Source organism: Plectropomus leopardus, chromosome 3 (assembly GCF_026936395.1).
Source record: "Plectropomus leopardus strain MGB_pleo_1.0 chromosome 3, ASM2693639v1, whole genome shotgun sequence".
NCBI classification, from domain to species: domain Eukaryota; kingdom Metazoa; phylum Chordata; class Actinopteri; order Perciformes; family Serranidae; genus Plectropomus; species Plectropomus leopardus.
Window position 1 is genome coordinate 33,614,945 of NC_142178.1, and position 12,792 is coordinate 33,627,736.

General features: G+C 38.7%; 3 protein-coding genes across 5 annotated transcripts in view; 2 read left to right on the plus strand and 1 right to left on the minus strand.

Annotated features, from left to right (window-relative positions):
• Nucleotides 1-8,703, plus strand: part of rgl3a (ral guanine nucleotide dissociation stimulator-like 3a) — an 81,362-nt gene extending 72,659 nt beyond the window's left edge. The window contains exons 19-21 of one of the 3 annotated variants that reach the window (XR_015775767.1): nt 1-64; nt 227-284; nt 8,623-8,703. Coding sequence is in view for 2 of the 3 variants with exons in the window: in XM_088073903.1 (XP_087930029.1) it covers nt 227-248 (22 nt within the window). In the remaining variant the exon portion in view is untranslated. Of the gene's footprint in view, nt 90-226; nt 285-8,622 lie in introns of those variants that run through there. The other 2 variants (XM_088073903.1, XM_088073906.1) reach the window with 2 other exon arrangements.
• c3h22orf23 (chromosome 3 C22orf23 homolog) overlaps nt 26-12,792 on the plus strand; it is a 26,913-nt gene continuing 14,146 nt past the window's right edge. The window contains exons 1-2 of the mRNA XM_088073939.1: nt 26-89; nt 225-284. The gene's annotated coding sequence lies outside the window, so the exon portion shown is untranslated. The remainder of the gene's footprint in view (nt 90-224; nt 285-12,792) is intronic.
• Nucleotides 9,043-12,792, minus strand: part of klf1 (Kruppel like factor 1 (erythroid)) — an 8,385-nt gene continuing 4,635 nt past the window's right edge. The window contains exon 3 of the mRNA XM_042485692.2: nt 9,043-12,290. Within this exon, the coding sequence (XP_042341626.2) occupies nt 12,115-12,290 (176 nt within the window). The 3' untranslated portion in view covers nt 9,043-12,114. The remainder of the gene's footprint in view (nt 12,291-12,792) is intronic.

The following is a 12,792-nucleotide window of genomic DNA, read 5'->3' on the forward strand; positions in this document are numbered from 1 at the left end:
TTTATAAAGGTCTGTGTTGCCGGCAGTCATGGTGGCTCGGGGTGTCCTCATTTGCTCTTCACAAGTGAGCACCAGCAACAAGGAGTTCAAGGATTGTTTCTCTACAAACACATATAGAATTATTCTTTTATTTCAGTCACAACATTAGATTATCAGACACATATGTCAAAATAGACATGTGAGTATGTGTTACGTCACTTAATCGGTGTATGTTCTCTGTTTTCAGAGACTGTTGGCTTCGCTGTTGAACAACAAAAGATGCTCAGCACTGTTTTACTGCACCGGTGAGTTAATATCTAAATTTTATAATCCTGTTTTGTAGATGATGGATATAAAGTGCTGCACAGTGAGTCACTTGAATGCCAGTTGATAGTGTAAATGGAAAAGAAAATTGTTACGTAATATAGAGAGAGAGCGTATGAGGACTGTGCAGCGCTGGAAGTTCAGTTGAGGTGAGGTCGCACAGAAAAAAGGAACATTGTTCCATGAGCGATCTGCTGGTCACTGATACTTCCTCACTGCACATGGCAGTGCTTCACACAGGACTCTCTGTCTCTGTGTCAACCTCACCAGCTTCTCCAAAACAAGGCAACTGATAACTTCTCACTCTTGGATTTACACAGGACCTGTTAGTAACAACAGTGTCACTATTGACCTGCTTCTGCGACCTTCACAGTTCAGTTTGAGCATATTGGTGCAGGTCTATAACACACAGTGGTGTACACAGACTCTGAGACTGTTTGGGGTGAAATTTAGTAGAGAGAAAACTGTACTGCTGTCCTGAGGTTTAGCTGAATGTACTGCCAACAAATTAGATTAAAAGAAACATTTTGACTTAAGTTCCTGCCGACTGTTTTCAAGGTTACCTCTTTTCGGAAAGTATTTTCCCAGAAATGTTAGCAGCTGCATGGGGCATGGGGCTACACTGCAAAAAATATCCATCTTACTTCATGGCTGAGATTATTTCATCTGTTTCTGCAGAAAATCAACTTTGGCCACAATGAAATCTCATTGTCTTGATACAAGATTTGACTTTAGAAACATTTTTCCAGGATGCGCTTCTCAAAGGTTCCCAAACATGACTGCAAGTTTACAAACACACCAACATGCTCACAGTACTGTAACAATACAAACATGTTGAAGGTTTGCAGGTATAATGTTTACCACATTCACAATCTCCGTTCAGGAAGTTTTGGAATGATTTTCATATTTGCATGTTAAACAAAGTAGAACTGAAGTTGATGAGAAACCAAAACGCTGAACAAATTAAAATGTTGTCCTTATGGTGGCACGAGATGAAAAGTTAGATTGCCAAAGTTTGTACAAGTCATCAAGAACGTGAATGTCTATAACGTCACTAAATTGAATCTGAATCAATCCAACTCTGGTTGAGACATTTCACTAAAAAATGTGTGAATACACGAGAATTTACTAGTGATGCTAGGGGCAAATGAAAACTTATTTTCTGCCAATCATGAAAGTCTGAATGAAATTTAATGACAATCCATCCAATAGTTGAAACATAGTGGCCGAGTGGTAGGCAGTATATCGTATATAATATAGGTGTCACAGCCTGTTCCACGTGCTACATGGTGAACATCGAGGATAAATTGTTACTTTTTTTTTAAGCCACTAGCATTTTGTTTCTCTCTCTCTCTCTCTCTTCAACAGCTCTCAGCCTCTCACAGACACACAGACACAAAGCAGGACTTTTGCAGAGCTCCAGACCGTAAATATTTAGTCGCATTTTTCAACCATGTGACACCACTGTGACTTGCAAGTACTATTAATATACGAACTGGAGAGCTGTTAGTTTGTTTCCAGCATACGGTGAATCAATCATCATGTTTAACAGTAACAGTCTAACTTAATGAGTGGTAGTAGTGGCAGTGTGAGCAGTTGAGGTGTGTGTTTGTATTTGTGTTTGTGTTTTTCACATTTAACAACCACAGAACACCAGTGCAACTTGGAAATATTAGTGAAATATGAACTGGATAGCTGTTTGTTTGTTGCTCGCTCACAGTGAATGAATCCTCACTGTTAAAGGCGTTGCAGTATCTGTTAAACTGTCAGACTGGAACCTCTGAATTCATTTTTGATTTTCGAGGGGTTTTATCAACAGCTTTAGATCAAAATGCCTCTGGACACAATTGGACAGACTTGATGACTCAATGAGTCACTAAAAAACACTCACATTTAGTAGCTAAAGGGCTGCTGGAAACACAGTGATTACTTGTTAAAAAACAGCTAGTTTTGTTGTTTGTTGGTTTTTAACAGTGGTCTGCAGCCTGGCAGGCACCTCACCTAGGTAACACGCTATCCACCGTCCCCTCCACGTCCCACTGACAAAAGCAACGTTCAAATGGAACTAGTAAGCTTGTGTTAATGATATGGGAAGTCGCGTACACGATGTCGTGAACTCTGAGCTCTCAGAAAATGTCCACTTGGACATGCAGAGAGCTGGGCATTCATATGGAGTCTTCTCGTGAACACAGTAAACACGACCACATTTGAACCCAGCGTTAGTCAGCTCATATATTGCGTCACCTTAGAAATGTTGATAGAATGTGTGAAATGTACAAATGCAACATATTGTGGTTTGCTGAAATGTACAATGCTGGGAAAATTAATTTAAAATGTTTGTTACGAGTTCAAGGATGCACTCAGTTGGTTACGATGAGAAACGCAGTACCGCAACATTTTAATTCACATAATCCTTCATGCCTATGTGAAGCTTCATTGCAAAACAAAGGCAGAAAGTATTTGACTGCCTGAGCGTAGAGCAGACACTGGCCTTGTTTGACTTTGTGTGCGTGCCCAAGTTCAAATCAGGAGAATCGGCTCTCTCCCCCGCCCTCCCTCTGTCTCTCTCTCTACTTTTTACATCCCTCGTTCCACTTGGACTCGCAGTCCCTCTTGACAGTCTCGGCACTGCAGCAGCTTTCACCACTCTAATCCTCATCCTGCTTTTGGACATCAGGCCAAGATTCCCATTTTGTGAGGTTATGTAATCGCAAACAAACAGTGCGGTCAATAAATCCACACACATTTATAGTGAAATGTGTTAAATTAGCTGAGGCAAGACTGACCTCAGAGCGAGAACCGACGTTTGTTCTGCTGGACGAGTTATTTGGATATTCTTACCTCTCCTGCTGCATGAAGGGCCGTCAGTGTTTTATTGAACTTTATAGTAACAGAAGTTTATGTAATTTTATTTTATTGCAGTAGCTACTTTATTTTTAACTGTAGTTTATTTACTAATTTTTATATTTTAGTAGTTTACCATAGTTTAGAGGAGATTTCAAAATATTGAGATATATTGTGTGTAGTGATGTAGCCTAAAAATATCATGATATTACTTTAAAGCCATAACACCCAGCCATATTTGTACTTATTTGTATGTGGCGGATACTAGGGATGAGTGAGTATACCGTTAACTATATCCGGATCCAAATGAATGGAGTTTTAAACTGGAAGTCGGTGAGAATTAAACAGAAAATGGGTGGTGTCTGACCGAAAGTTGTTATTTTAAACCTGAAATTGATTTGGGTTGATCAGAAGTCGCTATATTTATTATTTTTTGAAAAGCTATTTTACAGGATTGAGCTTCAAATATTCTTTTTTTTTTACAAGAGTGAGAGATTGAGTGAGAGTGAGGGTAAGACAAAAGGTTAACTTTCCTTCTGAAGTATCAATACCTGCAAAATTTGTAAAACATATGGACACATATGGATGAGATGCGGCTCTGTATCATTATACCCTGCACAAAAACTAATTCGAAATTTCTTCTTTAAAAAAAAAAAAATGACTTGACTTGACTGTAGCAGACTTGTTTACACTTCAAGTTTCAACAACGCTGTGTTTAATGTGTGGTTAGGTTAAGGCACAAAAAACACCTGGTTATGGCTAAGAAAAGATCATGCTTTGGCTTAAAAAACATGGTTTTGGTGGCGCAGTCCCGGCTAGAGACACAGCGTTGTCTTGTTAAAAAAAACTGCCTTTTGTGGCACTGTATCTGCTGGAAACAGATATGCTGGTGGCCAAAAAGCAGCTGGAAAGTAGAACAATGACCTGCTAAAAAATGCAATCTCATTGCTTGCTGGTCTCAAAACAGTGGCCTGCAGCTTGGCAGATGTTTCGCCCTGTAGGTGCCAAGCCCCGCCATCTCCTAATCATAAAGTCAGCTCATACTGGATGGATCCATACTGTGAATAGAAATCTCAGATTGACAGCTAGAATCAGTGCAGTCCTGAAGTAGCAGGGTTTAATAATGCAGGGGAAATCCATTTACAGATGCTCACTTGAGAGGCAGAGCTCCTGAAATATTAACGCTACGATATATTGTACAGTGACTGTCTGAGTGTGGGTTTCCCTGTGGCTGTGTGTGCGCGCTGAAGTTTGTTTGGTGAACTGAAGTTGCTCTGCTGTGACAAAGATGCCCCCACTTCTTCTCAGTGACAGTGTTGTTCTGCTGTGTTCACACACACACACACACACACACACACACACACACACACACACATACACAAAGGATGTTACAGTGTGTCTGCGCCTGCTGGAGGATAAACAATACTATGTTTGTGGGAAGTTGAATGACAGTGTTTGCACTGAATAGACTATGTTCAGTTAGCTGAAACTGTTTTTAGCATTTTTATGTCCATGATCGCTGTAGGTGTTTAAATATTGAGTCTTAATATAATTTGGTTTGTATGCAGTTATGCAAATCACTTTTTTAAAGGTTCAGTGTGTAGGATTTAGGGGGATATATGGCAGATGTTGAACATATACAATATGCATGTTTTCTTTAGTGTAAAATTACCTGAAAATAAGAATTGTTGTGTTTTTATTAACTTAGAATGAGCCGTTTATATCTGCATAGGGGGCAGGACCTCATCTATGGAGATGACCATGTCATGTTTCTACAGTAGCTCAGACAGGACAAACCAAACACTGGCTTTAGATAGAGTTGGGTTTTCGATTTGGCCACTATAGTTAGCAGCCCCTCTGCAACAAGAGTGTCATAAAAACACTTTTTTATGTGAAACTGCTCTACTACTGTTTTTCTTGGTTTTAACCACCGGCGTTTGTTTGTTTTGGAGAGGGAAAGACCTCTGCGTTTAGTTCTGCTCCTGGTAAAACCCTAAAATAATGAACTCAGAAGGAATTCTGACCAGGAGAAGTTTCAGCATGTTGCAATCTGCAGCCCTCACTGCTAGATGACAATAAATCCTTATAAATCTGTTCCTCAGACATGACCGTATACTCTCTGCACTGTGCACAGAAAAGTCATACTCATCTGTATTTCTCTGTACAGAGAAAGGGACTTTAAAGGAGTATTTCAGCCCCCAAATGATCATTTGTATATTAGCTCAGTGTTGCTTTGAATTGGTGAAGAAAGCTTTGTCTTTCTGGCACGTCTCCACGGTGAACAGAGAATCAAAAAAAGCAGAAAATTCTTGATGAATTGCAATCAAAGCAGACTGTGTTTAATGGCAGCAAAAGTATATCAAAACATGAGTTAACAAACTCTCATAAAAACCCCATTTATCCAGTTGACACAGTTTTGAGTTTTTTCAATTTTTCTTATGTTTACTTTTAATTTTTTGTTTCATAGGCTAATTGAAGCTTGGATATTAAATAAATGAAGTTCAAATTGCACTTGTTTTCTGTTGTCAGATGATTTATATGTTTACTTTAAATTTATTTTTTTAAGTACTCGAGTACTCTTTATCACTTTATTGCAAGCTCTTGAATATGGAGGCTACTTAAAATGATTATGATTATATAGTTTTGATATTGTTAAATGCATTCTCTTGACTTTTAAACATCAAGAATTTTCTTGGTTTTTGGATTCTTCGGTTACCATTAAGGCATAAAAGAAAAACAAAGTCTTCTTTCCAGATTCAACGTAACAGGGGGAGAGTAACTGATACACACAGGCTCATTTTGGGTCTAAAGTATTCCTTGAGTTACTCATCTTTACCCCAAAAACCCTCTTTCAGCTGCTTAACGTTCAAGTTATTGTTTTGTTTTTCCATGTTGATGAAACATGGTTCTCCCAACTGAATATGTGGGTTGCAGGGAGAAAGAAAATATGGTGATCTCTCTCGTGGAAAATGATGAAGTAATGTTGTTTTGAGTTGTTTATATGAACAATTTTCCATCTTGCGGTGAGGATTTACAAACAATGAAGCATACAAATCTACAAAGCAGTTGTCATGTGCTGAAATAAACCCAGTGCATAAGTACACATTGCATTGTTGGAATTGTTTATGGCATTCAGATTGTAACCCTTGAACTGGTCAAAAACATCATAATGACAGTTTTCACCTTTGACCCAGTTAGCCGCTCAGATAAAAGGGAAACAAAAACATTTCATAGCTTAATATTTAACGTCTTGTTCATGCTTCAGTGCTTGTTTTGCAAATAGTTGACGGTTGAGTGTTGCCATGAATGCATAATGCCTGCATATTACATTCTCTGGAAGTATTACATAATGTTAACAAGGAAGGAGGAACTAGAAAGTGGAAGCAGAATGTGTTTAAGAGTTTCATTGTTTATTTTCGGGGCACACCAGGTCAGTTCTCCTGCCTCTCTGTCCTCGCATCAACTTTAAATCCCAAATCATTTACCCACAAATGCTCCACTAAAATAAACTCGCACTGCAAACGGAGCCTCATAACTATCTCTAACCTGTCAGTGAGGGGTTGTGGATTTATGAAGTGTAATGTCTTGTTATGTGAGTGCAGTCTCAGTGGATAACAGATTATTAATGGCCAGGGAGTATATCTGCTGCACTATAATTATCAGCATTACCTCATGCGTGTATATTTGGCAGGGAGCTGGGCACTAATGTGATGGTGATGTGCGTGTGCAGTGCAAGCTTGCTTCCCTTCTTGTCTGATTTCGTGCCATCTTGGATGATGGGATTTAAGAGGCCAATCATAGCCCTGACAGTGCACCAAAGAGGAGACGTGTTCCAAGATTAATCGCTGCACCTCCAAATCAGTGCTTATACTTGTCTGCCTTTGGGCCAAGTAGGAATAGATAGATAAATCCTATTAAACCATTAAACCTGTTACAATCCTTAAAAAGATATTGCTGTAAAACCTGTTAAAAGATTCTCAAAGGGCAGACCAGTCACCACAAAAAATGTTGTACCACAAGTATGTTATATTTGTACGTTTTATCTGTATCATATTGTTTCAGAGGGGATGTAGTATATGAGCTGACTTTGTCATTGGGAGGTAGAGGGGATGGTAGATGGTGCACTGTGTCACCCAGAGGAGATGAGATCACTGCAAACCACTGAGACCAACAAACACCTAAACCAGCTGACTTTAGCAAGTATTTGATGCTTTTGCAGCAGCTGTTTGGGGGGTGGGCTTTTTTGCCTTAAATAGGTATGACAAGTTGCTGTTTTTCCACCACGGATTGTGCCGTGAAAAGCAGTTGTTTTTTTTGCAGAAACATCCCTGCATTTCCATGTGGGACTGCAATTGTGAAAATAAGGTAACATGATCTTTTCCGAACCATTACGAAGTGTACCCAAATCTTTCCACACCTCAAACACAGAGCTGCAGAAAAAAATAAGTTCCAACAAATCTGCATGATATTTAATTAATTAATCAAATTTATCTCTAGTTTGCAGAAATGTAGAATGCCATTTTTTTGGATTGGGTTGTAAAGGGCTACTCCAAAAATTCAGTGCACTTCCATAGAGTTAGGAGACTTAACTTCCGACCACAGAAAGCTCCTCCCAGAGTCACAGAAGACATTATACAACTGATTTTACAGGCTGAGTCCTCATGATGAGGAATGAATGCAATGTGTAAAATTTGTGACAAATACTTCAAACTACAAACAAACTGCCCTCTATTTTATTCACCTTGAAGTAATGGTAATGTTGTCAGCAAAATGTCAACTTAAAATGCAATGAAATGCATTACATTTTTGGGATTTTGTTGTATTTTATTGGTGCTATACCAAAACACGTGACATGCTGCAATGTTTCACCTGACATGTTTTGTTCAACTGAAACAACTCTGTTAATAAAGCTATTACAGTTTAAAAAACCTTTTTTTATTCCAACTTTGTTTACAAGTTCATGCAAATTCATTTCTACATTCATAGTGCTTAATTACATACAGCTTAATTATATTTTGAATAGCTTGCTGATAGTTCAACTACATACACATTTGCATAGTGATCCATGCAGTCAAATTACTTCTTTTGACATTTTTTGTGTAGCTAACTAGTGAAACTACAAACAACTCTGCCCATAGCTTGAAAGGGACATAGAAAAAATCTATGGTTGGAAAAAAAGGACTTTATGAGATTTTGCAGAACTTTGAACTGTGAATAACTGGATATTTTTTGCAATAAACTCAATTGATTAGATTTTTTTTGTGTTATATTTTGTAAAAACTTCATACCACATGTATTTTTTATCTTCTTTGCTTACAAAGTAGTTTAAACCTTTATTAAGCAGCTTTAGTGAACCAAACTACATTCCTCCCCTGGGTTACTTTGCTGTAGTTCAGCTCTTCCTGTGTGAAGTTGGTAGCTTGCAAAGTTATGCTTTTAAAATAGCTTCTCTAACACTGTGTGTTTGCTTTTCAGTGTTTGTCTTTCCTGAGGGTGTGTGCATGTCAGTGCAAGTGTTCATCAGCGAGAGAGCTAGAGAGAGAGGGAGCTCCGTAATGTGATGACGATCTCCATCATCTGACATAATCAGGATGATTCAGTGAGTACCGAGTTACATAAACAGATTCTAACCTCACCCAGATTAGAAACACTGCAGACACAACTGCCAGCAGCCTGCTGATACAAGCCTGCAGGCAGGAGGGCTGATGTTATAACAGAGGGCTGCCACCCAAAGGACAAAGGCTGACACTGCATCTGAGAATTAATGAATTGCTTTATGCAAGACAGATTTATCTTTGAGTAAAGCACTTAAAATGTTGAGTCAGAAAAATCATGGTTAGTGTAATGGTGTAATTATTAAGATCAGCCGTCTGATTTAATCATGTCACACTCGGAGACAGTTTTACAGCATTAGAGCTCTTTATTAGAATGATGACACTGAAAACAATAATTAAAAGACACAAAGCACCCTTTTTTGAATAAAAAACACTGTACAATAATATAGTATCTTCTGTTGATATAAAAGATTATGTTAATAAATATGTTGCTTGCATTTTTAGATTATCTAACAACTCAGAATAATGCTGACTATTTACAGTTTAAATTTCAGCTTGACGCAAGAGACAAAAGCATATATATGTTTTTTCTTAAATTAAAAATCCCCAAAAAGACAAACATAAAGTTTTCAGACAAAAATGCAAAACCCTGTTTATTTACACTCAATATCACAAATAACTAAAGTTATAACGGAAATCTGACAAAAATTTCAGACCATCTACAGCTGAGCATCTTTTTTAAGCAATCATGACCATGAGATCCTACAAGATATGCCACTGTGTATTGTATTATAACCCGTATTACACACATTTTTTGATAGGTCTTCTGTTAGTGTTAACGTTTGCTGTCGACATTCCCACAGTGTGCACAGTGTAGGTCTACAGCTCAGTCACCAGTAGCAAATGTTGGCATTGTAACTTTCTGCAAACCACAAATGTTACATTTGCAAGTTTCATATGGATGAATGTTTCTGAAGTGATGCAGTATACGAGCTGACTTTGTCACTGAAAGGTGGAGGGGATGGTAGATGTCGTGACGCTAGGTGAGACTTAGATGAGTCAACTGTCAAAGTGCAGACCAACAGACAACAAAACCAGTTGTGATGCAACGAATCATTGCTATTTTCAGTGGCTTTTTAGGCACAGATGTTGGATGTTTTGTAGTGACCCGTCACTGTTTTGCAGCGGCTTTTTTAAGGCACAAACAGTGTTTGTTTTTTTACAGAGACTTCACTGCTTTTCTAGCTGTGATTGTGTGCCACAAACTGGGATTTAAGCACATTATCTTTTCTTACCATAACCAAATCACCTAATCACCCATTAACCAAAGCGTTGTTAATACATAAAGTGTCAGTGTATTTGCTACATAATATTGTGGAAATGCAAGCTATCCATGGTTTGCAGAATTGTACGTTGCCAACAGTTTTTCCAGTGATAGGTCATCTAAGTTGCCCTTATTGCTGAAAGCGTGCTAACTTTACATTCTGAGAGTGCATTTGTACTGGTCCTCTGTGTGTGTGTGTGTGTGTGTGTGTGTGTGTGTGTGTGTGTGTGTGTGTGTGTGTGTGTGTGTGTGTGTGTGTGTGTGTGTGTGTGTGTGTGTTAGGGTTAGGGTTAGACACGTCCCACCACCTCACTGTGAAAGTCTGAGTCATCAAGGTTATGTCTTAATGATGACCTAGTGGTCAGTTTGAATTCATGTCATCTAAGCTGAAACCTAGACTTCCACATTAAAGGGCCACATACATCCCTGGAGATGTGCGGGTGCCCCTGTTTCAGCTAAGTCTTGGAGAGTCCATTGGTGTCTGATGGACTACAAATTTGAAAATGAAAAGAATCTGAGGATTTGGAGGAAGAAAGAGTGAGCTAACCAGACCTCTCTCCTCACTTGTATTTGAGGCTAGAGGCTGAGGCTCAACGCTACATTAGCTGCTATTAGAAAAACACCAGAAACTCTAACAGAACTGTCAGTGGCCAAATTGCATTATGGGTAATGTAGGTGCCACGATATCTCTGGTTTTCCTCACAGACTGTATAAAAGAAGCGGACGTAGTCTCCAGGTCTGAGAAGTGAAGCCAATGTGCAAGTGCCTGAAACCTGCATTATGTCTTTTGGCCAGCAGGGGGCGACTCCACTGTTCACAAATACAGGTCCCTAAAAAAATGACCCTACTTCTCACTTGATTTTTGACCTCAGTTTTAGATCTCAATCACTAGTTGCAAGTCTCCTTCAATACAGCATGATGTTCCATGTTTTCCAAGTCGTCACCATTAACTGTATATAAAGATGGACAACACGACATCTCCCCAAAAGTGTAGCTTTTCAATCTGGATCACCCCCTGCTGTCTGACTGCAGTATAGGTCATAAAACCCGCCCCTCCATGTTAGTGAATGGGACATAGGCCAAACTAAAAACTCAAAGTACACACCAAATACATCTTTCCCAAAGATGGTTTCTGTTGCTGAAGGTAGTTCTCATCACCCTCATGTTTGTTCAAGTGATTGGTTGTATAAGTTCAGTTATAATGAATTATTCAGTTCAAAAAAAGGAGATTTTCTGCCATGATTGACAGCTGTGTCAGCCAATCCTTGCATTCACATTCAGTGAGACTGCTTGCGAGATCGCAACAGCGCAGACTCCCAATGATGTCACCAGCGCAAGACGGATGTGGCCACATGCAAAAGATTTCACTTAAGCGTTGCAGGGGTAAGCAGGGACCCGTCGTCCATCTTTATATACAGTCTTTGGTTGGCACATCTGAATATGGTTACTTCTGGGTCCAAAAAACAAGGTGGCGACCATCAAAACGCCAAACTCGAGGCTTCTGCATGGGAGTCCACATACCAAAAGGGGACATCAGGTTGGCTGCGTCCACTTCTTTTTTTACAGTCTGTGGTTCTGCCATATCTTTTTAAACTTTCCATCAGTTGAGTACTCTTTAAAATGCTGTTGATTAAGCATTTATGACCTGATGGTCACATTTTAAGCAGTGGATATCACACATTTCTTTGGAAAAAAAGAGAACTTCGTGTCGAAAGCTTCTGAATTAGATTTATCTCATCTGTCTTTTGAAAAATATCAAATAGACATTAAAAAAATCATATAACTCCTTGAAGCATTATGTACACAATAATTTGTGATGCCATGCTACTACTGATTGTGTTGTCAGCTGTCATGGCATTAGTCTCCATGTGGGCATCTATTTTTAATCAGATAAGTTCAGATTTCAAATTAATAACAAGAAAATGTTCAGTTAATATCTGAGCTCACTGAGTCCCACATTCACCTGTTCATTCAGTGTACAGATTTGGGTCACAAATAGTTAATTCAAATTTTAAAGAAAATCCAAATCATCCTAAGTTTTTTACCTTTTAATTTTGTTTAAGTGGAGGTGGTTTGTGTGTTTGAGCATCAGTTGTGTCTCTTCATGTGCAGAGCCAGGTGGTCAGAGCGGGAGAAGGCCCTTTGACATAGCAGACACTCGTACGGTTTCTGGCCCGTGTGCTTGCGGAAGTGACGCGTCAGCTCGTCCGAGCGTGCAAATTTCCAGCTGCAGCCCTCCCATGAACAGTGGTAAGGCTTTTCCCCTGAAAAGTAAACAATAACACAGATGGTAAATTACCGGCAAATACAATAAATCATATATTGAGACTAAAGAGCTGCACAATATATTGCTTTTTTTTAGATTATCATCGTGATGTCAACTAGTTGATTTATTGGTACCTTTTGTGTTCATTTCATTTGTCCAATTTGTGCAATAGAAGAATGCTGAAAGTAATATTTTTTTTAATTCAACAAGCAATTTGTAGTATTGTAGCAGGAAACAGAAAGCAGTAGAAAGGCAGATCAGAGTACACTTTGTACGTCGCTTTGGATAAAAGCGTCTGCTAAATGAAATTGTAGAATTGTAGAATTGTAAAGGGTGACTTGGCATATTTCAACCTGGACCCTATTTCCAATTTTTTGTGTCTTAGTGATTGATCAGAAGAACATTTTTTTAAAAATTGGTCCAGTATTGAGAGAAGTCAGGCAGCCATAAAGGTGCAAAGGGCTGCAGTGTTGTTTTTTTACATATAATATTACATATAA